At 41.3% G+C, this 27,743-nt stretch overlaps 2 protein-coding genes across 2 annotated transcripts in view; both read left to right on the top strand.

Moving 5' to 3' along the window:
- Positions 1–1,379: 1,379 nt before the first annotated feature.
- Positions 1,380–27,743, top strand: part of RNF11 (ring finger protein 11) — a 50,096-nt gene continuing 23,732 nt past the window's right edge. The window contains exon 1 of the mRNA XM_080655050.1: positions 1,380–2,012. Coding sequence (XP_080511176.1) covers positions 1,890–2,012 — 123 coding nt within the window. The 5' untranslated portion in view covers positions 1,380–1,889. The remainder of the gene's footprint in view (positions 2,013–27,743) is intronic.
- LOC308242211 (large ribosomal subunit protein eL22-like) lies at positions 23,500–23,847 on the top strand (the record flags this gene model as incomplete). Its single annotated transcript, XM_080656087.1, has 1 exon — positions 23,500–23,847. The coding sequence occupies one exon, from the start codon at positions 23,500–23,502 to the stop codon at positions 23,845–23,847; it is 348 nt and encodes a 115-aa protein (XP_080512213.1).

Below are 27,743 nucleotides of genomic sequence, written 5' to 3'. Positions count from 1 at the left end.
ATTGGATGAATACATTCTGCTATCCTATCTAATAAAAGAGTAATATGCAAATTGACTGTACCTACAATACACCCACAAGCCACGCCCACCAGCCAATCAGGAGCAAATATGCAAATAAACCCAACCAAGATAGCTGCGGCCACGGAGAGCAGGAGGGAGGCTTGGGTTTCCCTGGCAATGGAGGAAGCCAAGCTTTCCACCTGCCCTTGCCGGCCTAGGCCTCCACTCAATGCTACAAAGTTTCAATGATAGAAGATAAATAAATGCCAACAAAAATGGCAGCAGCCACGGAGCTGGAGAGAGCAGGAGGCTAGAGCTGTCCCTGGCGATGGAGGAAGCCAAGCTTCTGCAGCCCTGGCCGGCCTAGGCCTCCACTCTAGGCTATAAAGTTTCAATTATAGAAGATAAATAAATACCAACAGAAATGGCTGCCGCCACGAGCAGAAGGCTTGGCTCCACTCCAGGCTACAAAGTTTCAATTGTAGAAGATAAATAAATCCCAGATACCAGGGCCTCCACTTGGGTCGCCGGGGGTGTGGCATGGCCAGCCTGCAAACCACCACAGGCCCCTCACCCAGGCTGCACCACGCCCCAAGGGAACCCCCACCCTAATCCGGAACACCCTTCAAGGCAAACCAGCTGGCCCCCACCCATGCACCAGGCCTCTATCCTATCTAATAAAAGAGTAATATGCAGATTGACCATCACTCCAACACACAAGATGGCTGCCCCCATGTGGTCAAAGATCCTGCCCCCATGTGGACACAAGATGGCCACCACAAGATGGCCAACAGGGGAGGGCAGTTGGGAGGGACCAGGCCTGCAAGGGAGGGCAGTTAGGGGTGACCAGGCCTGCAGGGGAAGACAGTTAGGGGCAAAAAGGCTGGCAGGGGAGCAGTTAGGCATCAATCAGGCTGTCAGGGGAGTGGTTAGGGGGTGATCAGGCTGGTAGGCAGAAGAGGTTAGGGGCAATCAGGAAGGCAGGAAGGCGAGCAGTTGGGAGCCAGCAGTCCTGGATTGAGAGGGATGTCCGACTGCCCGTTTAGGCCCGATCCCAGTGGGACATCCCTCAAGGGGTCCCAGATTGGAGAGGGTGCAGGCTGGGCTGAGGGACCCCCCCCCCCCCCCCCCCCGCACAAATTTCGTTTAGTATGTTTATAGAAGGATCACCAGGCAGAAGGTGGTGAGAAGACTCAGGACAGTGCACAAGTAAAAGCCCAGACAAGCGGGTAGGGAGAGTGGCTGTGGGAGGAGACTTCAAAGGTTTCGGAGTCGGGGACCGAACCTGAGAGAAGCAGGAACAGCCGGTGAACAGCTGAGGGAGGGGGAAGCGGGGCCGGAGCTGCCCACGCCTCCGGCGCCGGGGGCGGGACCAGGGCACGCACGGCGGCGTGACGCAGGCCGCAGCTGGCCTCGTTTAGGCCGCTGCCGCCGCCGCTCTGAGGCGGAGTAGGATGAGGCCCGGGGCCGCGGCTCTGGCGTCTGCAGGGGCAGCGGCAGCTGAGGCAGCAGCTGAGGCAGCCGCGACGGCCGCGCCCCCTGCTCCTGACCTGGATTAGGCCCAGCGGCTCCGTGGCCGCCGCCGCCCCGCGGGGGGGCGGGGTGGGGAAGTGTCTGGTCTCCCCGCCCGCCCCCCCCCCACCACATCACCGCCTCGCTGGAGGCTCTTGCCGCGACCCCAGCGGCGCCCGCGGCCCAGCCCTGAGCCCCCGCCCCGGGGGCTGGCATGAGCGGCGCTTCGGCGGCGCCGGGGGGCGGGGGAGCCGCCGCCTGAACCCCGGCCTGCCGCCGACCCCTCCTCGCTGACCGCGGCTGACCGCGGAGCTTACGAAAGACCCCGCCACTGCTTACCCCCCTCACCCCCAGATCACACACCCTAGCCTCGGAAGATGGGGAACTGCCTCAAATCCCCCACTTCGGATGACATCTCTCTGCTCCACGAGTCTCAGTCCGACCGGGCTAGTTTCGGCGAAGGGACGGAGCCGGACCAGGAGCCGCCGCCGCCATATCAGGTAGGGGAGGGTGTGTGCGGGGAAGGGGGTGCGAGGGGGAGAGGCGGCGTCGGCGAGGTGGAGGGGGCTTCGGGGCTGTCAGTGCCCCTGACCTCGGCAGGGCCTGGCGTGGGGGGCGTTGACCCGCTTAGGGCTGTTTCTGAGGGCGATGGCTCCCTACTCCCAGAAATGGGGGATCCTTCGCCTCTTCCCAAGCACGGTGTGGGGCTGGTACTCCGTCCTTGAGTTGTGGGATCCGAGTCTGTGATCCCAGCCCCGTGGCCAGCGGCTGGTGGTTTGCTTGTGGAGTTGGGAGTGACATTTTCCTGCCTTTATGCCTGAATCGAGATTTTCTCAACGCACCGCAGACTGGCTTATGGGATCTGGATGGGTGGTTGCCTCCCACCCGTTTATGTTTTTATGTGTGCTCATCCTCTCCTCCCTCCTGCCCACTCCCCTGTTTGTGTTCACTGGATCTGCTAGGTGTTCATTTCTCCTACTTGGGAGATCTCTAAGTGGTGATATTAGTCCCATCATATCAAGAGTTACTTGATGGTGGTGGTTTTTTGTTTTTTTTTAAGAGTTACTTGTTTACATATTTTTTATTAAGTTTTAAACCCCTCCTTCTTTACTCCACCCCATGACACACCTTTTAAACGCTTTGACTTAAAACTTGATTATCTTGAACTTTGGGAACCTTTAAACATGACTTGAGAAATACCTTCTGTTACTCGTGGTTCTCCCTTTGTATCAAAGACTTTCTTCTAAATAGTTTCATTGCTTTTTGTACAACCATCAGCACCCCCAGATGTGTTTACACAATTAATAAAGAGCTATGCCCTCTTGAGAAAACTCAAGGTAGATATGTAGATGTTATTATTCATAATATATACAAACCTTTTCTCTACTTCTTCAGGTTTAAGTGATGTTGGTTAAAAACTTTTTTCCCAGAAGGACTTTGCAGAGTTAAGTGGCTTAATTTTTTTCCTGAGGGGGTTTCGTTTTCTAATTGGGCAGGCTCCTTTGTTGTTTCATGGTGACATCATTATCTAGTGATGTTCTTTTCTCATTCCTGTGTAAACCAGTGTCTCATGATAGCAGAAAAACCTGATCACCCAAGCTGGTTTTCTGAATAAAGCCCTTCAGGGGCTTTTCATAAATACCAGTCCAGTCCAGTCCTAATTGTGGCATACAGAAGCCTCCAGGACTTACCTCGTGTTCTGTATTCCAGGCTTACCAAGCCTTTGCTCCAGTTGCTCCCTTTGCTTGGAGCCCTTCCCCCAAGGTCAGCCAGGTGAACATCTAATCCTCTTTGAGGACTCAGCTCTCCTGTCACCTCATATCTGGAGTCTCTACATTCCCCTCCCTCCTGTCCCAAATCTATCACTCCCTTGTTTGTGTCCTCCTGAACCCTCCACACTTCCATAAACAGCACACAGAACACTTACCTGAGTGTTAATAACCTTGTTTAGTTAGATGTATGTCTCATCCTTGAGGCATTTCCCTCTTTCTACAGTGTAAACTGCATGCAGGCAGGGGCCATGTGTCTGTCTCCTATTTGCGGTTCTATCCCCAGCATCTGGTTCATAGTAGATACTCAGTAACTGGGACAAATGAAAACTGTAAGACTTGAGAACAGCATACATGTGCCCAATGCTTTGTGCAATTTTTGGCACAGAAAAGCACTTAAATGTTGAAGGAATTAATGAATTTGAATTTAATACTATGTTTTGTAAATTTACACACCCATTTCTTCCAAAGAACTGCCACAGGGAAAGTCTCTTTAAAAATACAAACTAAGGGGGGAAAAGGAGGCATATGTAGTACTTTCAACAATAAAGATTTAATTTAGAAAAACATAAGCTAAATCTGGCTGTCTTTCTGAATTTTTGAAGCAAGTAATTTGTTTATATTTCACTTTCTGTTTACCTTAAAATACTATAAGACTATGTATGTGCTTATTTCAGTTTCATGAGCAAATTTTTGTAGTGGTATGGTTTTATTTCAAAATCTTCTTTCATATTTTCTAGCCCCTTTCCAGGCAAATTGAATATCTTTGACTTATTGCCCCTTTTGTACTTACGATAACATAGTGTTGAGAATTGTATTGCCTTTTTCCAGGAGGACTAGATGATAATGAGAGGTTTGGGGGGTTTATTTTTTGGTATCATGGAGGAACATTTTTTTGAAACATGTTATTTGTGACAGTGGGAGTTTTTTGTGGTTGTCCTTTCCTGAAATAAATGACCCAGATGCTGATATGCAAATTTGGTTGGTATCAATTGAAAGAAAAGAATTTCTTTTAAAAATAGGAACATAAAAAGAGAAACTTGAGTAGAAAAAATTTTGTTCCCCAGGAAGGAAATGAGATTTTCAAGAATGATTTATTTAGATGACCTGAGAAACCCCATTCAAAGTAAATTATTTATTTTTCAGTGGACAGAAGTAACTCCTCTCACCTTAAATAGTATATAATTAGCAGAGTTACAGGAATATTGGCTAATTATTATTTTTTTTTTTTACTAATTTCTTGAAAGGATAGTCTCAGCTGCAACAGAATTAATTTATTTTCATAAAGGAAATAGATGATTATAAAGGAACACACTGGTATTTTTCTGTAGTGAAGAGATGTTTGTGTTTGTGTTGCACAATGTATATATATATGCCAAGAGCTCTAACTTCTGGTTATTTCTTATTAGCAGGATCTAACAGATTTTTATTTTTTATTTTGCATAAAAGTAATCACTGTACCATTACTGTCAAAGTTTATAGGAAGTACATATTTCTTTCCTGGGTTTTTTTTCATAGCCTCCTAACTGGTCTCTCTTGCCTTCCCATTAAGTCTGTTCCTTTTTTAAAAAAGATTTTTTATTGATTATCTAGAAAGAGAGGAAGGGAGAGAAAGAGACATCCACATTGACATTGATTGCATCCTGTACGACCCCCACCATCAGGGATGGAGCCCATAGCCCAGGCACAGGCACATGCCCTGACCAGGAATCAACCAGCACCAGCATGGTGCATGAGACAACACCTAACCAACTGAGCCACCCCGGCCAGGGCCCAATAAGTCTGTTCTTAATTCAGCAGCCTGCTGAGTGATTCTGATACAACAGATCATGACACCCTGCTCAACCTTCTATGGATACCCATTTCATTCAGTGTAAAAGCCAAATTCCTTACAGTGTCCCATAATCTGTACTAATCTATACTAATAAAAGGGTAATACACTAATTAGACTGGGAGACCTTCCAGGAGACCTTCTGGACAAAGCCATGGTGGCAGGGCCAAGGCAGAGGTGGTTAGGGGCAATCAGGGCAGGAGGGGAGGGCAGTTGGGGGCGAGCAGGCCGGCAGGGGGGGCCAGTTGGGGGCGAGCAGGCCAGCAGGGGGCGCAATTGGGGCGAGAAGGCCGGTGCGGGGGTGGGGGGGGGACAGTTGGGAGCGAGCAGGCCGGCAGGCAGAGTGGTTAGGGGCCATCAGGCAGGCAGGCAGGTGAGCAGTTAGGAGCCAGCGGTCCCAGATTGAAGAGGGTGCAGGCCAGGCTGAGGGGGACTCCCCCCCCCATGCATGAATTTCATGCACTGGGCCACTAGTCCCTATATAATTTGTACCCTCTGCCCCACACATACCTCTCCACACTCTACTACTCTACCCCCTGCTGGCTTCCCTTTAGCCTTTCCGGCTTTCTTGACCCAGTATACTCCAGGACCTTTGCCCTGGTTTCTGTGCCTGGAGTGCTCTTACCCCAGTATCACCATGGCTGACTCCCTTGCCTTCTTCAAGTCTTTACGCAAATGACACTTTCTTAAACCCTCTCTGACCATTCTTTTTAAATTGCAGCTTGCCACAATATCCTGGAATTCTTCCTTACTCTGTTCTGTTTTCCCCCCATAGCATTTATCACTTTCTAACAATATCTTTATTTATTATGTTTATTATCTTTCTCCTCCCACTAAGTGGTAAGCTTCCTGAGGAAAGGGAATTTTTAAAGAAACAGTTTTACAAGTACCTAGAACAGTGCCTGGCACACATTAGGCACTCAATTATTGGTTGAATGAATGGATTTTTAAAAAAATGAATTAATGTGTTTATTTTGAGGCAAGTGCATTTGAATGTCTTATAAGAACTATGTGTATTCCTACTGCCTTTTCCCCTTGATTATGGGTCATTTTTAAGGTATCAATTCTAAAATTCAAATCTCAATAATATTAAATATAGGTTTAAAATAATTATTGATAAAATAATTTAGGGTTTAGTTCACCCTGTATATATTCTATAACAGAACATTTATTTTATGAGAAAGTACTTGAATGCTTGTCCTTAGAGAAATAGGAGGAAAGAGGTTAGAGCTTTTCTTGAATTAGAAGGTAAAACAAAGAAATTTGGCATGCCCTCTATTCTCTCTTTCTGGAGTGTTTAGAAATATACAAAGGGAATATGCTTGGAGAGAGGATAAGTCATGAAAAAATGAGGAGTGAAGGTCTTTAAGAAGAAAGGGCCAGTAGGTAGCCCCAGCACCCAAAGGTATATGTGAATAGGTTGAGGTACTACTGTTACTCTAAAACCCTGTTTGTCATATGCTAATTCAAGAGCGGTATCTTATTAAAAGAGCTTAATATTCATTGAACAACAACAACAAAAGCCACTTAACAGTATTTCTATCTGAACATATATATATATGTATGTTTCAGTTTTGTAGTAGTTATATAACTTGAGAATTACTAATCTCTTCCTCCTGTCCTATACTTTGTGATGAATACATTTGTGATTTTAAAATCAGAAGTAAAATTAGTTATTGTTAACATAGCAGTGGATGCAAGTATAGCTCTGGTTTTGGAGTTTGATAGATCTGAATTCAAATTCTTGTCACTTATATGTAAAATATGAAGAGTTTATTAGGTTATCCTGTGTTTTGAGGAGCTTCTTTCACAAGTAACAAAACATAACATTTTGGATATTTCATATTGTGACTGAATAAAGCTTTCTTCAAGATACTTTTAAAAAAAGGTTTGATCTCTTCTATAGAACTTATTAAAAGTAACCCCCCCCTTGCCAAAACCGGTTTGGCTCAGTGGATAGAGCGTCAGCCTGCGGACTGAAAGGTCCCAGGTTCGATTCCGGTCAAGGGCATGTAACTTGGTTGCGGGCACATCCCCAGTGGGAGGTGTGCAGGAGGCAGCTGGTCGATGTTTCTCTCTCATCGATGTTTCTGACTATCTATCACTCTTCCTTCCTCTCTGTAAAAAATCAATAAAATATATTAAAAAAAAAAAAAAAAAAGTAACCCCCCTCCTTTAAAAGTCTATAATATAATCTATACTAATAAAAGGGTAATATGCTAATTAGACTGGGAGACCTTCCAGGAGACCTTCCGGATGTTCTTCTGGACAAAGCCATGGTGGCGGGGCCGAGGTAGAGGTGGTTAGAGGCCAAGAGGGGAGGGCAGTTGTGGGTGATCAGGCCAGGATGGGATGGCAGTTGTGGGTGATCAGGCCAGGATGGGACAGCAGTTGTGGGTGATCAGGTTGGTGGGGGCGGGGCCATTGGGGGTAAGCAGACCAGCAGGGGGGCCAGTTGGGGGCGAGCAGGCCGTCAGTGGGGATCAGTTGGAGGTGATCAGGATAGCAGGGAGGGGGCAGTTTGGAGTGAGCAGGCCAGCAGGGGGCAGTTGGGGACGAGCAGACCAGTGGGGAGGGAAGGTAGGGGCGAGCAGGCCAGCAAGGGCGGGCAGTTGGGAGTGAGCAGGCCGGCAGGGAAGGTAGTTGGGGGTGATCATGCTGGCCGGGGAGGCATTTGGGGGCGAGCAGGTCGGCAGCGGGGGGCAGTTGGGGGTGAGCAAGCCGGCAGGCAGAGTGGTTAGGGGCAATCAGGCAGGCAGGCAGGCAGGTGAGCGGTTAGGAGCCAGCAGTCCCAGATTGTGAGAGGGATGTCCAACTGCTGGTTTAGGCCTGATCCCTGTAAATCGGCAGTAGGACATCCTTCGAGGGGTCCCAGATTGGAGAGGGTGCAGGCTGGACTGAGGGACAACCTCCCACCCGGTGCACGAATTTTGTGCACTGGGCCTCTAGTATAATATAATGCTTATTTTTAAGTATACAGAGCTGTATTAATATATTCATATCTTGGGTTTTTTGGATACTTTTATGAAGTCAATTCAAGTAATTGAAGATTTTTTATGTTTTATTTTTGTTTACCATTTTGGTTGAAATTACCTCAAAATGTAGTTCACATATCTTGGTCTTATTGAACAGATTATTTAATTTTTAAAAAAATGCCCTATGTATGACGTTTATCCTTCTCCTCTTAAAGTTTTACCTTTTCACTGAGGTGCAGATCAACTCCAACCTCTTTAATGAAGCCTTCCTTGACCATTTTTTCCTCCCTCACTCCTGATTTTATTTGTATTATTTGGAAATCATATTACCTTATAAATTAGCTCTGATACTTTAACAATTATTTTCTTTCCAGATTACAGTTTTCTTAAAAATGAAAATGAGGTAAGATTTTAAACTTTTTTTTTTAAATATTTTTTTATTGATTTCAGAGAGGGAGGGAGAGAGAGAGAGAGAGAGAAAGAAAGAAAAAGAGATAGAGAGGCATCAATAATGAAAGAGAATCATTGATCGGCCGCCTCCTACACGCCCCCTACTAGGGATTGAGCCCGAAACTCAGGCATGTGCCCTTGACCAGATTCGAACCTGGAACCCTTCATTCCTCAGGCCAACACTCTATCCATTCAGCCAAACCAGCCAGGGCTGGATTTTACATTTTCTTGGTGGAGTGGAATGGTACCTTACATATTCTGGACACCCAGTGACTAACTTAGAACTATGCCATCTCCCTCTTATTGTCACCACCATAATTGAGGTCCTCATTACCTCTTAGAATAACCTAATTGACATCTCTCCTCCCCATTCATTTCATTCCTTGCTGCTAAACAAATTCTAACCAGATCAGATCCCTTGCCTCTTAATCCTTGATTCTTCATGACTTGTCACTGAAAATCTCTGTCTTAAATCTCTGTCAAAGTCATAATCTGGCTCCTTATATAGTTTTTCAGCTTTTTAAGTCTGACTCTAGTCAGACAAAACAGTTGTAATCTATATATGCCTCTGTTTTCCAACCTCTGCCTTTGCTCATTCTATTCCCATTGCCATTAGTACTCTTCCCTTATTTCTAATGTAAATTCTAGCTTTCGAGGTCCAGCTCAAATGCCACGAATCCTTTTCTCATCTCCAGCATGAATAATTCTTACTCCTAACTTCTTTAAAGAGTTTGTTTACCATTCCTCGGACACTCTCTTTACCCTTACTATTTGATTTTAATTATAACAATGTCACATCTCCTCTGCTAGAATCCAAGTCTGATGATTCATCTTTGCATTGCTAGAACTGTTTTTCACATAGTAGGCACTCAAATACTTGAGTAAATGTGAATATCGGTTATTTTGTTTTTCTGTAAGAGTGTTAAGTTTGCATTTTTTTTAAAATACTTATTGCTGCCCTAACCGGTTTGGCTCAATGGATAGAGCATCAGCCTGCGGACTCAAGGGTCCCAGGTTCGATTCCGGTCAAGGGCATGTACCTTGGTTGCAGGCACATCCCCAGTAGGAGGTGTGCAGGAGGCAGCTGATCGATGTTTCTCTCTCATCGATGTTTCTAACTCTCTCTCCCTCTCCCTTCCTCTCTGTAAAAAATCAATAAAAATATTTAAAAAAAATACTTATTGCTTTTAGAGAGAGAGGAGGAAGGGGAAGAGAGAGACATTGATTTTGTTGTTTCACCCATTTATGCATTCATTGGATGCTACTTGTATGTGCTCTGACCTGGGGTCAAACCTGCAGCCTTGGTGTATGGGAATGACGCTCCAACCAGCTAACCTCCCCGGCTAGGCTGGTTGTTTCCTTCTGTATAAATTGTTCCCAGAATCATGTGCTTTAGTGTTTGGCCTTTGTACTTTAAAGGGTTCTGCTACTTTCCTCTTCCACATTAACTATTTTTATCTGACTGTATTCAGTTTTCTTCTGTCACTTCTAATTTTTAAGTGCATGAACTTTGGGAAACTTAATCTCTTTATCTTTTTCATTCAAGTTTGGTTTGTGTTCTTTGTAGTTTAGCTTTTCTTGGTTTTTGTAAAACGAATAAGTAAAGATTATTTGTTTGCTTATTTACTTAAAATCTTTGTTGTTAGGGGGTTTATTTGTTTATGCCTGATTTCCCACTCTGGATGTCCTTCAATTAAGGCTCATTTTTTGCCATTAAGCATGTATGCACCTTTAAGAGTAGGACAGTCAGTGTGTCACTTTAATTCTAGAGCTAATTATAAGGTAATTTGAGAAGATGGGGTAATAAGTTACTTGGTAGATAAGACCTGGAAAACTTGACTTCCTTAAAATATTTTTTAGTTAATGCTTTCTAGAAACATTTTATCATAAAATTTAGAGCTTTAAAATCTTAGTACAATACTTTAGAATGGGATTCTTTTTTAAAAAGGTCTTAATTTTATTTGGTTTCCTCTAAACAGGAAAATTGTCACAGAATAGCTACTGTAGGTTCTTTCTGACTTTTTTATTCAACTTGTGTTCCTTCTTTCTGCCTCTGTCTTTTTTTTTTAATATTGCTGTAATTAATTTTCTAAAAAATATTTTTATTGATTTTCAGAGAGAAAGGGAGAGGGAAAGAGAAATAGAAACATCAGTGATGAGAGTGATGAGAGAGAATCATTGATTGGCTACCTCCTGGATGCCCCCTACTGGGAATCGAGCCCACAACCCCAGCATGTGCCCTTGACCAACATTGAACCCAGGACCCTTCAGTCCGCAGGTTGACACTCTATCCACTGAGCCAAACTGGCTGGTGCCTCCTTCTGTCTTTATTATGCCTCAGCCAAGTTTAAATGAGGAGGGGAATGAAAGGATGATTGTAAATACAATTGGAATTAAATGTTGTATTTCTTTGTCATCTTGTCTCAAGCCATTTTTAATTATCTTCTGTGTATTACCTTCCTTCAAGCAAAGAGATAGGGATGATGTATTTTTTTATTTATTTATTCAAATAGATTATTAAAAAATAGGCTGGAACAATTTTCCAGGAGTCGATTCCTTACCAGTAACTTTTTTTTTAAATATATATTTTATTGATTTTTTACAGAGAGGAAGGGAGAGGGATAGAGAGTTAGAAACATCGATGGGAGAGGAACATCGATCAGCTGCCTCTTGCACACCTCCTACTAGGGATGTGCCTGCATCCAAGGTACATGCCCTTGACTGGAATCGAACCTGGGACCCTTCAGTCCGTAGGCCAACACTCTACCCACTGAGCCAAACCGGTCAGGGCCCTTACCAGTAACTTTTAATAATGAATTTAACAAACACTTATGATTTTACTAAAATGCTCAGAATTCAGGATTATTATACTAGGGGCCCAGTGCACGAATTCGTGCACCTTGAAAGGAACAGGGACAGGTCTCAGCCCATCCTCCGTGCCCCTGCCCAGCCCCTCCTGCCACAGCCCCTGGTCCCCTGCTCCTGCCACTGCTGCTGCTGCCCCCATGCGCTGACAGCGCCGGCCCTGCTTGCTCCTCAGGAGCAGGGGGAGGTGGAGAAGCCCTCAGGGCGATCGGGGCCAATAGCTGCTGCTTGCACCAGCTGATGGTGCCGAGTGATTGGGACCGGCGCCGAGTGCTGGCAGTGGGTGTGAGTGGTGGCTCAGGCGCTGGCAGCAGGTGCAATCAGGGCGGCGCCGGCAGTGGGTGTGAGTGGCAGCTGCTGGCCCCAGTCGCCCCTCAGGAGCAGGGGGAGGTGGAGAAGCCCTGAGGTGCAATTGGGGCCGGCAGCTGCAGCTTGCACCTGCTAATGGCGCTGAGCAATCGGGGCTGGCACTAGTCGCCAACAGACGGTGCAAGCAGTGGCTCTGGCGCCAGCAGCAGGTTCGAGCGCCGGGCGGGACCGCGGTGCATGGGAGCAAAGAATTTTCAGTAATCACCAGAGGCTCGTCCCGATGACAGCAACCAGCGCCTGGCCTTGGTCTGGTGCCCTTGCTCACCTGCTTCACCATCCCGCCTCGGCCAACGCCTGCCATGTTCTGTGCTCTGCCGCCTGCTACTGATGCCCACCATATTCTGTGCGCGGCCTCGGGTGGTCAGCGCACATCATAGTGACCAGTTGTTCAGTTGTTCTGCCCTTTGATCTATTTGTGTATTGGGGTTTTATATATATAGATAAATGAAATTAAGAGTGATGTGGTAAAAGATACTAAAGACTCACAGAAAGTGGAAACGTGAGTGAAAGATATAAGGAACAGCTGGCTTACAGATAGCCAAAGTGTGTGTTTTTAATGGCAGAAGAGATTGCTAAATGCAATTGAGAAGTAAAGTGATAAGGGAGAACTAAATATATTTTCTGCTCTTGGAGCCTGCCTGACCTTTTGATTTTGACATTCAGTTTGGCTTTATGTTGCTTTTGAAGTCTTAGAAGAGTTCCTTTATTTTAACTGATAATGAATACTTTGAGTTCAGCCCTGGCCACATGGCTCGGTTAGTTGGAATGTTGTCCCCTATACCAAAAGGTTGTGTGTTCAATTCCTGGTCAGGGCACATTGCTAGGTTTCAGATTCCTTCTCCAGTTGGGATACATACAGGAGGCAACTGATTGATGTCTCTCTCTCTTTCTCTTCCTCCCGTCCTCCCTCCTTCTCTCCCTTCCTCTCTCTAAAATTAATAAAACAACAACATATCCTTGAGTGAGGATTAAAAAAAAGAATACTTTGAATTTAGTTTAATGTGAACACATATATACCTATCTTTTAATTAAATAGCCAACCTGGAGTGTGCTTCCAGGGGCCAGTTGAGTAATTATCTTGTTACTTAATCCAGAGAGCATACAGTAAGATAACAGAGATCTTAAAGTGTGGGAAATAAAGCAATCCTCCAGATATATTTATTTTTAAATTTATTAAAATTTTCTGAATTTCTTACGAAGCTGAATGGCTTTAAGAAACTTTTGCCCTAGCTGGTTTGGCTTGGTGGATAGAGCATCAGCCTTCAGACTGAAGGGTCCCACGTTTGATTCCAGTGCAGGAGACAACCAATCAATGATTTCTTCTCATCATTGATGTTTCTATCTCTCTCCCTCTCCTTCCTCTCTGAAATCAATACAAATATATTGGGGAAAAAAAATAAGAGTGAGACTTTTATAACTGACCCAACTAGTTAAAATTACATATAATTTTGTATAACCATTTAATTCTTTGATTTGTTGGGGGTGGGGACAGGGAAGAAGCAATTTACCATAAACTGAGTTGCAAGGCTTTACGGATAAAAAGCAGGATACTTGATACCTATTTTCTGTCACCAAGTATGTTAGGCACCCAGGGGAAAGGAGAAATGAATCCTTTACTCCCGAGGAAGCTACCATATTAGTTAAGGGGCCCAAATTAATGCTTATACATGAAGCATTTTATTATAGTTTATTGTGAAATAGTATAACCAAGTATTATATGTTTGATGTAAACTTTGAAGTTGAAGGATCAGTTTGTGATATGACAGTGAATCACAAACTTACTTTTTAGGTTCTGAAGACTTTAAATGAAGTCTTATGTGAACATCAGTGTAAAAAAGGAATAAAAGCAGCCCTGGCTGGTGTCAGTGGTTAGAGTGTTGGCCTGAGCACAGAAGGGTCATGGGTTCAATTCCTGGTCAAGGGCACATACCTGGATTGCAGGTTTGATCCCCAGCCCTGGTTAGGGGGATGTGGGAGGCAATCAGTTGATGTGAGATCTCTCTCACCTCAAAGTTTCTCTCACTCTCTCTCTCTCTTTCTCTCCCCCTTCCTCCCTTCCACTCTCTCTAAAAATCAATGGAAAAAATATCCTCTAAAGATAAGTGGAAAAATGTGAAGATTAACAAAAAATCAAACAAACAAAAAAGAATAAAAGCAAAAGAGCTGCCCTTATTAAACTATGAGTAGGGTAACTTGGAGCCAAAAAAATAATGAGTAGGTGGTGATCATGAATTCTATAATCTTATGCAGTTAGAGTATAATATACAAGGGTGGGCAAAAGTAGGTTTTCAGTTGTAATACAAATAAATACTACAATAATAAATAATAATATAGTACACTGTGTTTTGCATACTCACAATTGTAAACCTGCTTTTGCCAACCCTGTATATGTTTGTGTAAACCTTTTTATTGTTTATATACAATAAGCAGTATTTCTTTAATAGTATCTTAATAGTGTAGTGTACTTCTACATATTAGAGCCACTATGAAGATAGAGCCTATTTCCACCACCCCCTAAAGATTCCCTCATACCCCATCCAACAGTCAATAACTTTTTCCCAAGGTAACCACTCTTTTGACCTCTTATAACCATAATTGTGTTTTGTCTAGTTTTGAAGTTAAATAGAATAATTTGTACAGCATTGTGAATTTTTTTGTATTCTTAATATGTATGTGATAATAGTGCATACTATTTTTTCTTGCTGTATAGTATTCAATTGTATAAATATATTTTTTTATTAATTCTATTGATGTATATTTGAGTTGTGTTAATTTTTGGCTACATAAATCTGCTGTGACCATTCTTTTTATGTACATAATGTATATAAGCACCTGATTATTTTGAGTATATATTTAGGAGTGGAATTGCTTTGTAATGGGGTAGGTATATGTTTAGTTTTTCCCACAGCATTTTATTACAGTACTTTTCAAAATACAGAGAAGACAGAATTGTTTGGACACCCATATTCCCACCACTCATATTCTGCAGTTAACATTTTGCGATATTTGTTTTAACACATATCCATCCCTCTATCAATCCATTCTGGTTTTTGATGCATTTCAAAATAAGTTGCTAAGTAGTTTTCCAAAGTGGTTTCACCAATTTACAATCCTAACAGCAATGTGTAAAAATTCTATTTGCACTACATCCTTACCAGCACCTGGTATTGTCAGTCTTATTTTTATTTTCATTTTTATATATTGATTTTGTTTTTTGAGAGAGAGAGAGAGAGAGAGAGAGAGAGAGAGAGAGAGAGAGAGATCAGTTTATTGTTGTTCCACTCATTTATGCATTTATTGGTTGATTCTTGTATGTGCCCTGCCTGGGATCAAACCCACAACCTTGATGTATTGGGACCATGTTCTAACCAACTGAGCTACCTCATCAGGTTTGTAGTTCTTATTTTAGACATTTTGATAAGTGTGTAGAAGTACTTCATTGTGGTCTTAATTTGCACTTCCTCAGTGAGAAATACATCCAGTATACATACTAATATGTGTTGTGTTTTTTTGTTTGTGGCTACCCTCTTTCACTTACTATAATGTTTTCAAGATTCATCTATGTTGTAGCATGTGTCAAGACTTCATTCCTTTTTATTGTGAAATATTCCATTGTATGGATCTGCCTCATTTTGTTTAGCCATTCATCAGTTGATGAACATTTGAGTTTCTACTTTTTGTCTCTTATGAATGCTGCCAGGACCATTTATTTGTGTACAAGTTTTTATATAGATGTGTTTTCATTTCTCTTGGTCACAAACCTACTAGTGGAATTGCTGTGTCATATAATTCCATATTTAACCTTTTGAGGAACTGCTAAACTGTTCTCCAAAGCATTTGTACTATTTTACATACCCATCAGCAGTGCTCAAGGGTTCCAATTTCTGCATGTTGTCCAAAACCTTATTTTTTTTTTTTTATTATAACCATCCTATTGGCTATACTAGTGAAGTATCTCAGTGTGGTTTTGATTGCATTTTCCTACAGGCTGATCATGTTGAGCATCTTTTTATGTGCTTGTTGGCCATTTGTATATCGTCTTTGGAGAATGTTTGTTCAGATCCTGTGCCCATTTTTAATCAGGTTGTCTCTTTATTATTGAGTTGTAAGAGTTCTTTATATATTCTAGTCCCTTGTCAGATATATGATTTGCAAAAGTTTTCTACCATTTTGTGAGTTGTCTTTTCACTTTCTTGATGGTGTTATTTGAAACACAAAAGTTATGAATTCTGATGAAATCCAATTTATTTTTTTCTTTTGTTGCTTTAGCTTTCAGTGGTTGTGTCTTAAGTTTAGCTTAAGATCACAAAAGTTCATTCCTATGTTTTCTTCTAAGAATTATTTTTAGTTCACACAATTAGGTATATGACCCATTTGGAGTTAATTTTTGTGTATAGTTTAAGGAAGGCCCACATTTATTCTTTTGTGTGTGACTATTCTGTTGTTACAACACCATTTGTGGAAAAGAGTATTCCCCATTGTCTTGGCATTCCTGTCCAAAATCAATTGTCTGTAAGTGTAAGGGTTTATTGCTGAACTCTTCAATTTTGCTCCATTGATCTGTATATTTATCCTTAATGCTAGTACTACACTAGCTTTGTAATAAGTTTTGAACTCAGGAAGTATGAGTCTTCCAACTTTGTTCTTATTATTCAACATTGTTTTCACTATTCTTAGTTTTTGTAATTTCATATAAATTTTAGGATCAGCTGTCAATTCATGCAAATAAGCCAGCTGGGATTTTGATAGAGCCACGTTTGATTTTTTATTTTTTTTATTTTTTGCTAATCCTCACCTGAGGATATTTTTCCATTGATTTTTTTTTTTTTTTTTTTTTTTTTTTTAGAGAGAGTGGAAGAGAGAGGGAAAGACAGAGAGAAACATCAATGTGAGAGAAACACATAGATTGGTTGTCTCCTTCACATGCCCCGACCAGGGCCCAGGCCAGAGAGGAGCCTGAAAATCAAGGTCCCTGCCCTTGGTTGGAATCGAACCCTGGACCCTTTGGTCTGTAGGTCGACGCTCTATCCACTGAGCCAAACCGGGTAGGGCTGGATTTTTTTTTTAATGATCCTACATTGAAACATCATTATCAACCAAAGTTGATAGTTTACATTAGGGTTTACTCTTGGTGGTGTACACTAATATGAGTTTGGACAAATGTATAATGACATGGTTCCACCATTATAGCATCATGCAGAATAGTTTCCTTGACCTAAAAATCCTCTGTGGTCCACCTTTTCATCTTTCCCTACCCCTAATCCTGGCAGCCAATGATCCTTTTACTGTCTCTATAATTTTGCCTTTATCAGAATGTTATATAACTAGAATCATACAATAAGTAGCCTTTTCACATTGGCTTATTTTACTTAGTAATATGCATTTAAGGTTCCTTTAGAAATATGCACTTAAAGTTCCTCCATTTCTTTTCATGGCTTAATAGCTAATTTCTTTTTAACACCAAATAGTACTTCATTGTCTGGATGTACCATAGTTTATTTATCCAATCACTTATTAAAGGACATCTTAGATGCTTCCAGGTTTTGGCAGTTATGAATAAAGCTGCTAAACACATCTATGAGCGGGGTTTTGGGTGGACATAAGTTTTTAACTCCTTTGGGTAAAAAGCAAGGAACACTTGCTGGATTATATTTGGTAAGAGTATATTTATGTTTAGTTTTGTAAGAAACCACCAAACTGTCTTCCATAGTGGCTGTGCCATTTTGTATTCTCACCAGCAATGAGTGAGAGTTCCTCTTGTTCCACATCCTAAATAGCATTTGATGTTGTCAGTGTTTTGGATTTTCACCATTCTAATAGGTGTATAGAATAGTATTTTTTTTTTTTTTTGCTTACTTTAATTTGTAATTCCCAGCATTTATTAGTGTGATCCCCTTTAAGTGGGACAGGATGGAAAGAGGTGAATGGCGTTGGATATTTCCCTTCCCCCACATGGAAGGTTAGAACTAGCTGAATTTGAGTATTACCCTTTCCTCAGATAGATTAGCATCTGATAAAACCCCAGCAGGTTGGTGCTGGCAAAATAGTTTCTCCTCAGGGCAGGCCTGATTAGAATAGAATGCTCTGGTATATGTCAAAATGGTCCCTTTTCTCCCCCCCCCCCCCCCCCCTTTTGGAGGCACAAGAAAATTTTTCTCTGATATTCACTTTGAGGAACTGGTAGAGTTCTTGGGGATAAAACTTACAAAAAGTAGGAGGTCCCCCTGGAGTTTTTAACTCAGACTTGATTTCTCTGAGCCCCATTCAATTGTAATTCAGGTTTTCTTATCCCAGTGCTGGTTTTGCTCATGGTTCCTGCTCCAGTAAGTTGTGATTTTCTTTATTCACCTGTCTATCTCTTTAATTTTTGAATCAGTAGTCTGCACTGTGACCTCACTTCTCTGACTGATCAAGTAGAGTTGTTGATTTTCCAGTTTGTTCATCTTTCTAGAATTTGTTATGGTGGAGTGGTGGCTTATGTAAACTCCTTATAGGCCAGACTAGAAACTAGAAATTCTTAATTTTCATAATAATTCTGTGACTATGATTATTGTTATTCCCGTCTTATAGATGAAGAAACAGTCTTTGCAGTAGAACTGGGCATCCTCTGAGTATTGAGTTTTAGACAGAAGAGGTAATTGTAATTGCACAGTGTGGCAGAGGAATTGTAGAAGAATAAAAGTAGATATGATACACTAGATTTGTCTCAAAGGCAGTCATGGGAACCTGGGAGTCCATTCCCAGTAGAGTGAAATCTATCAGAAAATGGGGTATTGGAATCAAGTAGTATATTGAGGTAATGAGACTTCTTTATAATGAAGTGGTTGGTTAAAAACATTTCATAAATCATATAATGGTAGGTTTCACATTGCATAGCAATGTTCTGCTAAATTGACAAAAATACCCCTGTGCATAACATCTATTTTGTCTTTTGAAGATAAGCAGAGCTGCCACTCAGCAAAATGCTGAAGTTAGCAAAGTGTGTTTTTGGTGTTCCCATGTTCTCTAACCTTTTTTCCCCCCCCTTAAGTGATCAGGGCTTTCTGTCTAACCGTTCTCTCCCAAATCAAAATAAAATATGGTACATTTATTATTAATAGATATTAAAGCACTAATTCCTGTCTATTAATTAAAATTAATTGGCCCAGCAGGCATGGCTCAGTGGTTGAGTGTCAACCTATGAACCAGGAGGTCACGATTCGATTCCCAGTCGGGGCACATGCCCATGTTGCAGGCCCAATTCCGATATCTCATCATTGATGTTTCTATCTCTCACTCTCTTCATTTCTGAAATCAATAAAAACATATTTAAAAAAAGATTAATTATAGTACAGTAGGTCCTCGAATAACATTGTTTCCTTCAATGTGGTTTCATTATAACATTAAGGGGGCGGGGGGGAGGACTCCTGGCTGGGGCCACTGTCTGTGTGGAGTTGGCACATTCTCACTTCTGGGTGGTTTTCTCCAAGTACTCTGGTTTCCTCCCACATCCAAAGATGTGCACTTTGGGTGAATCAGTATATCTTAGGTGTCCTAGTATGCGTAAGTGTGGGGATGTGTGAGTGGCCCTGCCATGAAAGGGCGTCCTGCCCCATGGGTTCCTGCCTTGTGCCCTGAGTTGCTGGGATGGGCTTTGTTCACCTTGAAATCTGAACTGAAATAAGTGTATTGGAAAAGAATTATTGTACTTGTTTCTATTAATCTTTCTTAAATGTATGGAAATCTCATATTTATTCAATGTTTAATATTAGAAGTGCTTTGGGTTTTTATTTTAGAAGTTTGGTGATGTTTTTGTGATTAAAAAATATACCATAGGAACTTAATTCTTGTTTATATCAACTAGCCTATGGTAAAATTGGTTTCTTTATACTAACATTATTTTATTTAAAGTTGCAGCTTCCTAGAACCTGTTAGCGACATTAAGTGGGCACTTACTGTATGGTGTGCATGTATTTTATTTAGCAGTGTCTCCACTGGTAATTTGTATCCTAGTTTCTTGCCTCTTACTGTAATAGTTTTTTAAAATGTAGAAAGTAACAGTAGTAGATTTGGAGCTAAGAGAGCTCCAAAGCAATAGGGTAATGAAGGAGCAAAGATATCCAAAAAACAAGATTCTTAAAAAGTAAAAAAGGCCATAGCTGGTTTTGCTCAGTGGATAGAGCATTGGTTGGAGGACTGAAGGGTCAAGGGTTCAATTCCAATCAAGGGCATGGACCTGGGTTGCAGGCTCGATCCCCGGCGCCAGTGCAGGAGGCAACCATTAGATGTATGTTTCTCTGTCTCTACCCCTCCTTTCCATTCTCTCTAAAAATCAATGGAGTTTGAGAGAACTAAGATGGCAGCGTAGATAAGTGCCACTACTCCCTGCCTCCCACAACCATATCAGAATTACAACTAAAATATAGAACAACCATCATTCAGGACCATCTGAAATCTGGCTGGCTGGAAGTCCTACAACTAGAGAAGTAAAGAAGAAAGCACAAGGATACTGGTAGGAGGGGCGGAGGCTTGGAACTGTCTGGTCCAACACCCATGTGTGGTGCTTTTCCAGTTGGGAGAGAGATCTCAGCTACAGAAACCTGTGAGGAGCAAGGGGTCCCAGCCCCACACCAGACCCCCACCCCAGGGTTCCAGAGCTGGGAAGAGAAGTCCCTGTAACTTTGGGCTATAAAAACCAGTGGGGATTGTGGCTGAGTGACATGGAGGCTACTGGAGATCCAGGCAGTTCCTCTTAAAGGGCCGGCACACCAACTTACACAGACTTGCTCTCTCTGAGCCCCAGCACTGGGGCAACGGCTTAGGGAGAGCCAGGGACATATGGGGAGGAACTGGATTGTCTGGCATAGGAGCAAGAACTTGGGGAGGCTTTCTCCCAGACAGGGGTGCTTGCAGGGGTCATTGTTCCTGTGCTGGGACCTCCCCCATCACAGAGCTGACTAGCAGCCATATCTGAGTTTCCATCAGCATGGCCCACACTCTTTGCTCCACCCTGGTGATTCCCTGAGATCCTGCCCCATCCAATTTGCAGCCCCACCCAAGCTGTTTGCAGGGGCTTTTCCATATGAATGGCCTGTTCTGGCTCAGGCTTCAGGCTTTCCTAAAATCTCTCAAGCAAGCAGCAGCTGGTGTCAGCATGCCCCAAACCTATCAATAAGAGGCCCAAGACAGCTTGGCCTCACCTGGGCACTTTTGGGCCCAACACAAGTGGCTGTCATCTGCAGGTCATTCTGTGGCTCCTGCCAGGTGGCCCCAGGCTGACTTTGCACCTACACGGAGGCCCCAGAGCTAGTGCACCTGGTGGACAGTTTCAGACCATATCAGATTACAACTTTACACGTCTACCAGCAACATATTCAAGGGGCAGACTCAGTAAGCACCAAAGCCCCACTGAAGCAAGTCCTGTTCCAGAGAGGTATCTCCTGTACAGCAGTTCTTCCACTGTAATCACAGCTGGCACTCACAGCCAATTGGCCTGGAGGAAAATTCCTCCCAGTGACACCAACAGCAATCAAGGCTCAACTACAAGACAGGGCACACAGCCCAAACAGGGGCACACCTAGAGTGTCCAGCTCAGGTGACAGGGGAGGCTGAACCACTGGGCCCTACAGGACACCTACTACACAAGGCCACTCTACCAATTCCAGGAGATGTAGCAGCTCTACCTAATACATAGAAAAAAAAACACAGGGAAGCAGCCAAAATGTGGCAACAAAAAAAACAGGTCACAAATGAAAAAACAGAAGAAATCTCTAGAAAAAGAACTAAATGAAATGGAAGCAAGCAAACTACTAGATACAGAGTTCAAGGAGCTTAATGAGAGCGTCAAGGGACTTAGTGAGACTTTCAATGATCTTAGGGAGAACTTCAAAGACATGAAAAAGGACCATTCAGAAATTAAGTATATACTAACTGAAAGAATAATTTACAGGGATTCAACAGTAGAGTAGAGGATTTCAAGAATCAAATCAACGATTTGGAATGTAAGGAAGCAAAAAACACCCAATCAGAAGAGCAAAAAGAAAAAAATTATCCAAAAATATGAAGATAGTGTAAGGAGCCTCTGGGACAACTTCAAGTGTACCAGTGTTCACATTATAAGGGGGTGTCAGAAGGAGAAGAGAGAGCAAGATATTGAAAATCTATTTGAAGGAAAACTTCCCCTATCTGGTGAATGAAATAGACTTACAAATCCAGGAAGTGCAGAGAGTTCCAAACAAGAGGAACCCAAAGAGGCCCATACCAAGATACTTCATAATTAAAATGCCAAAGGTTAAAGACAGAGAATCTTAAAAGCAGCAAGAGAAAAGCAGTTAGTAAGAAGAAGAAAGACAAAAAATATGAACAATAAAATGGCAATAAATATATATAAATAGTTGAACCTAAAAATTAAAATAAATGAACATGAAATCTAATGAACAAATTAAACTGATGAATAAAATAGAACCAGAGGCATGGGACCATGGGGCGGAGTGATGAATCTCAGAGGGAAAGGGGGTGAGGGATACAGGAAAAGATTAACCAAAGAACTTACATGCATATGTGCATTACCTATGGACACAGACAATAGGGTGGTGAAGGCTTGGGGCGGAGTGGGAACCAATTGAGGGGGGCAATGGAGGGAAAAAAGGGGGACATCTGTAATACTCTTAACAAGATTTTTTTAAAAAATCAGTGGAGAAAATATCCTTGGGTGAAGATTAACAAAACAAAAAAAGTAAAAAAGGAAGATGGGGTATTAAAATCACACAGAATCTAATGGATCTAGTTATAGAAAGTACAACTGCAATTAGATTTAAGTGAAATTTTCCAGTTTAAAAAGGCTTTATTTCAGATTTAAAAAGAAACATTCACAAGATACTATAAAATTTTACAACACCATTGTCAACATTTTTTGTTCCAATATACTACTTTGGTAATCAGTAAGACTGATTCTCAACTGGGTCCTTTTTCAAACTTCACAACACACATTTTCCATTCTCACTTCTCCCGTAAATCACTGAAATGTTGACTTCTGAACAAATTTACATCTCATTTTATTGCTTCATAATTGCTAGGTTAGTTGTTATATTCTGGAAGTAATACAGTGGCACCTCTAGAGTCTTGAATTATGTAGGACTATTTGTGTTATTGGGTGAAGTAAATTCTGCTTTTAATTCTTGTACTTGGTTTTAATCATTTTATTTTCATTGTCTTTTCCCCACTCTCAGATGGTTCTTCGTCTACTATCAATGTGTCTGCCCTTATAGTACCTCTATTAAAATTCTGCATATTGGAAAAATCAGATAACCAAGTTTGTCCAATTTCCTAGGAGCTGCCAATAGAAAGATCTCAAAGGCAGTGCCTATGAGTAAAGAAGCTTTTTGTTTGTAAATAAACTATTTGGGGATTTCATACACGGGCACCTTGTTGTTTTTAAGTTTAAAAGATGTGTTTTTAAAGTTTCCTTGGCACAATCTTGTTTAAGTAAAGTCAATTTTAGCAGGTTATCCACATGCATATGAGAGTAGAAAAGATAAAGGAAAGAAACCTTCTTTAATATTGAATAAGCTTATCAGTGTTTCATTTTTCACATACACCTCCTCTTCCCCACTGTTTCATTATCTGGAATTTCCTCTCATCCCTAGATTTTGTTTCTCAAGATGCTTTTTATTTATTTTGTAAAACATGCTTTAATTAGTTAGGGTTCCTTATAAGATCTAAGTTCTGCCTTTCTGCCTCTGAGGCCACCATGGTTCCTGTGAAAAAGCTCGTGGCGAAGAGGGGCAAAAAAAAGAAGCAGTTTCTAAAGTTTACCCTTGACTGCACCCACCCCGTAGAAGATGGAATCAAGGACGCTGCCAACTTTGCGCAGTTTCTTCAGGAGAGAATTAAAGTGAATAGAAAAGCTGGAAATCTTAGCGGAGGGGTTGTAGCCATTGAAAGAAGCAAGAGTAAGGTCACTGTACCGTCTGAGTGGCCTTTTTCCGAAAGGTATTTGGAATATCTCACCAAAAAAATATTTGAGAAGAATCATCTACGTGACTGGTTGCACGTAGTTGCTAACAGCAAAGAGAGTTATGAATTGCGTTACTTCTAGATATACCAGGATGAAGAAGAGGAGGAAGATGAGGATTAAAGCTCATTTACCTGGCAAATTTTGTAAGAATTCTTGATAAAACTTGGGAACCAAGGAAGAAAAAAAAAAAAAGAGATCTAAGTTTTTAAGCTCAATGTAATCTTTAGATTGATGGATACATAACCCTTAGATTCATAGATCCCTATAGGACCAGGGATAGAACTGCATTTCAGTATAACTGATTTCCTTGGTAATCTTATGTATTCATTCAAAAAAATATCTAAGAAGGGTCCATAAATTTCATCAGATTGCCAAAGGTTTCTGTGCCACAAAGAAGGTTAAGAATTCCTAAGAGGAAGTCTCTGAATTGCAGGTCATGAGTTCATATCATTGCTGCCAGAAACCACAAAGCCTTTGGGGTTTGAGCCACAGAGTTCTGATAAAGATGTGCGGTATAAGAATTCAGTTGAATTTTGCTGTTGCAACACTATTAGGTAAATTGTCAGAATTCATTTAAGATTAGATAGCATGAAATAGGACCATTTAAAAATGGCTGAAATTCTGAAATCTATGTAGAAAATTAACTTGAAGTATAATTTCTTTGTCATAGATGAAAAAATTTTGTATCAGAATCTCAAAAAAATTGCTAAGGGGGAAAAGGAAGACATATGTAATACTTTAAACAATAAAAGGGAACTTCTATAATACTTTCAACAATAAATTTCAAAAATGAAAAAAAATTGCTAAGACTTTGGGCTTGCAAACATTTTTTTAAAAACTCACAATAAAAAAATACATTCACACCATGCTTCAGTTTATAAAACTGGAAACAAGTTTCATAAAACAGTATTGACTTTTATTATATATTCTGTATATTCTATTTTATATTTTTAAAAGCTCCTAGCTATGAGCCTCTAAAACTGATTTCACAATCCACAGGTAGGTCTTGACTTGCAGTTTAGAAAACATTTCATGATGCAGAGCCAAAAAGATAAGATTGTGAAATAATTTAAAATATTTTGTATGTCCTGAATTTTAAACAAGGTCTCTTAGGAATCCAAACTTGCCTCTCTATAAAAGCATATCCAAGAGAAATGAAAACATGTTCACATAGAAACTTTTACACAGATGCTCACAGTAGTATATTTATAATAGCCATGAAGTGGAAACAATTCAAATGTCCATCAACTGATGAATGGTTAGGCTGGAGAATTTGGCGGGGGAGAGGGGGTGGGGGGAGGGCGGGGCGTGGAATGGGGAATGACTGCTAATGGGTATTTGGGTTTCTTTTGGGTATGATGAAAATGTTCTAAAATTGTGATAATGGTTACATAACTTTTAACATACTAAAAGTCATTCAATTGTATACTTTAAATAGGTTAATTATATTGTGTGAATTGTATCTCAATAAAGGTATTATATTAAACTAGAGGCCTGATGCACGAAGATTTGTGCAAGAATGGGCCTTTCTTCCCTTGGCTGCCAGCACGGCCTTCGCTCCGGCCGGAGCCACCTTTCTGCCTTCCAAAGCTGCCCAGAGGCCCAGAGTGGCTGGGACGGTGCGGAACGCCTGTGTCATCGCCATGGCGATGATGCAAGTGTCCCAGCCACTTGGCGCCTTTGTATGCAAATTAGTCCATCATCTTTGTTGGGTTTATTTGCATACTCACTCCTGATTGGCTGGTCGGTATCGCGAAGGTATGGTCAATTTGCATCTTTCTCTTTTGTTAGTGTAGATGTAGGCATTTTGCCTTATAGTGATACCATATTTCCTCAATGATGAGATGTATTTTTTAAAACTGGTCAATGCTTTTTGCAATCAGAATGTAAATTTTAATTGGTGTGTACATTTACTGGGCTGAAATGGTTTTCCATTTAGCTTCAAAAATTGTTAGAATCCGCCCTGGCCCGTTTGGCTAAGTGGATAGAGCGTGGTCTGTGGACTGAAAGGTCCCAGGTTCGATTCCGGTCAAGAGCATGTACATTGGTTGCAGGCACATCCCCAGTAGGAGGTGTGCAGGAGGCAGCTGATCGATGTTTCTCTCTCATCGATGTTTCTAACTATCCCTCTCCTTTCCTCTCTGTAAAAAAATCAATAAAATATATATATTTTTAAAAATTGTTAGAATCCAAGAAATATACTTCCTAAAGAGTTACTTTGCAAAATTCAACCTAAGTTCAACAGTCTTTGGAAGAAATTAATATTTATTGGTGATGTTAGCCCTGGCCCTTCAAAAAATAACTTTAAAAAAAAAAAAGAGGGGGAGGTTATCTGTTAGAGAACTTAATGCAGTAAATGTAATACCAGACTTCCTGAGCTTCAAAGCCAACCCTTGGCTGCTACAGACATATTCTTTTTGGAATTAATACACTTTTTTTAAGCTTACATCTTTTAACTGCTTAAAGGTACATATATCCTGACTCTGATGATTGGTTTTGCAAAGATTCTTGGGCTTATTGCTTTTAGCTTTTAAGTAGGAATATTATTTTTGCATTTTCCGTTTTTAAGGATGAAAGACAAATTATGAAATGCATATTCTTATTCTTTGAGCTGGTAAAATTCAAAGATAGGATGCTTAAATGAGAAAAATTTCAGTGTTTTTTGGCTGTAACAAAGAATAACTTATACATTTAGTCCAAGTAATATTTCTTGGTCTACAACTACCCTGGAGATCTGCCCCACTGGTAAGCAATTCTTTTTCAGTAAGTAGGTGCTATTTCCCATCTGGAAGCTAGTTTGCTTGATGAGAAGGAAAAGGCAGTCTAACTTAGGGAATAAAATGGTGGTGGTGCCGAGGAGACTCTTGTCTTAGACAAAATTAACTCCGAGGTGCTTATTTTAATGATTAGAACCAGAAAACTTTAAAGGAACCAATACCCATCTCTCTTAGGGCTTCAGGCTTTTTCATTTGTGGGCTCTCCTAATTTCTGCTTCACTCAGCATTTCTAATCTATCTTTTATACTATCAGTTTCCGCATAAACTCAGTTTACACATGCCTCTTATTTGCTGCTCAGTGACCTTTCAGGTCAGTTGTGATTCAGTTTTCCAGTTCTCATTCTAAAAGAAGAATCTAAATAGTTCAATCTCTCTTCACCAGTCAGGAGGTGCACATTATCAAATGTTGGCTACCCTATGGGTCAACTAAAATGTACTACTATGCCTGTCCCAGAAGTTGCCAGATCATGGGCAGTTTAGAATAGTAGGACCTGTGGGTGAGGTAATATCTTCTTTTTGCTTACTATTTCTCTATCCCCTACTATAAGGGATTTAGGCTTCATAAAGACCTTATCTGTCTTGGTCAATATCTCCTTTGCCTAAAACAGTATCTGAAATGTGATTGTGTGTTCAAGAAATACTATAGTTTGTGCCTGGGCTCAAAATGTGACCTTGATTTCAGTTGTTTTGATATTTAGATAGATGAATAAGCTTATCTAATGACTTGCTAATGCTGAATGCTTGTGGTGATAATGCCTACCAACCCTTCTCTAATTAGGATACTGTTTATAACCCTGTACGATAAGTGGTCAGTGAATATTTATGTAACGAATGAAAGAAGCCGACTTTTTCATTTCTTTAAAAAATAAGCAAACAAATGCCGAACTACTTCCCTGGAAGCAGTGTTGTTTTTTTTCATGCAGATCACTCTGGTTTGTATATTTTCTCATTAAATATAACATCATATCATTTGTCAGTATCATGGATGGGATGCTAACTCTTTTCCCCTCTATATGTATGATTGTATAATTTTTTTATATTTCTTTTTATTGATTTCAGAGAGGAAGGGAGGAGAGAGAGATAGAAACATCAATGATGAGAGAGAATCATGAATCAGCTGCCTCTTACACGCCCCCTACTGGGGATAGAGCCCGCAACCCAGGCATGTGCCCTTGGCCAGAATCGAACCTGGGACCCCTC

This window comes from Plecotus auritus (genome assembly GCF_963455305.1).
Source record: "Plecotus auritus genome assembly, chromosome: 2".
In the NCBI taxonomy this organism is placed as follows: domain Eukaryota; kingdom Metazoa; phylum Chordata; class Mammalia; order Chiroptera; family Vespertilionidae; genus Plecotus; species Plecotus auritus.
Note: the sequence above shows the minus strand (reverse complement) of the source record. Positions and strands in the feature narration are given on the sequence as shown.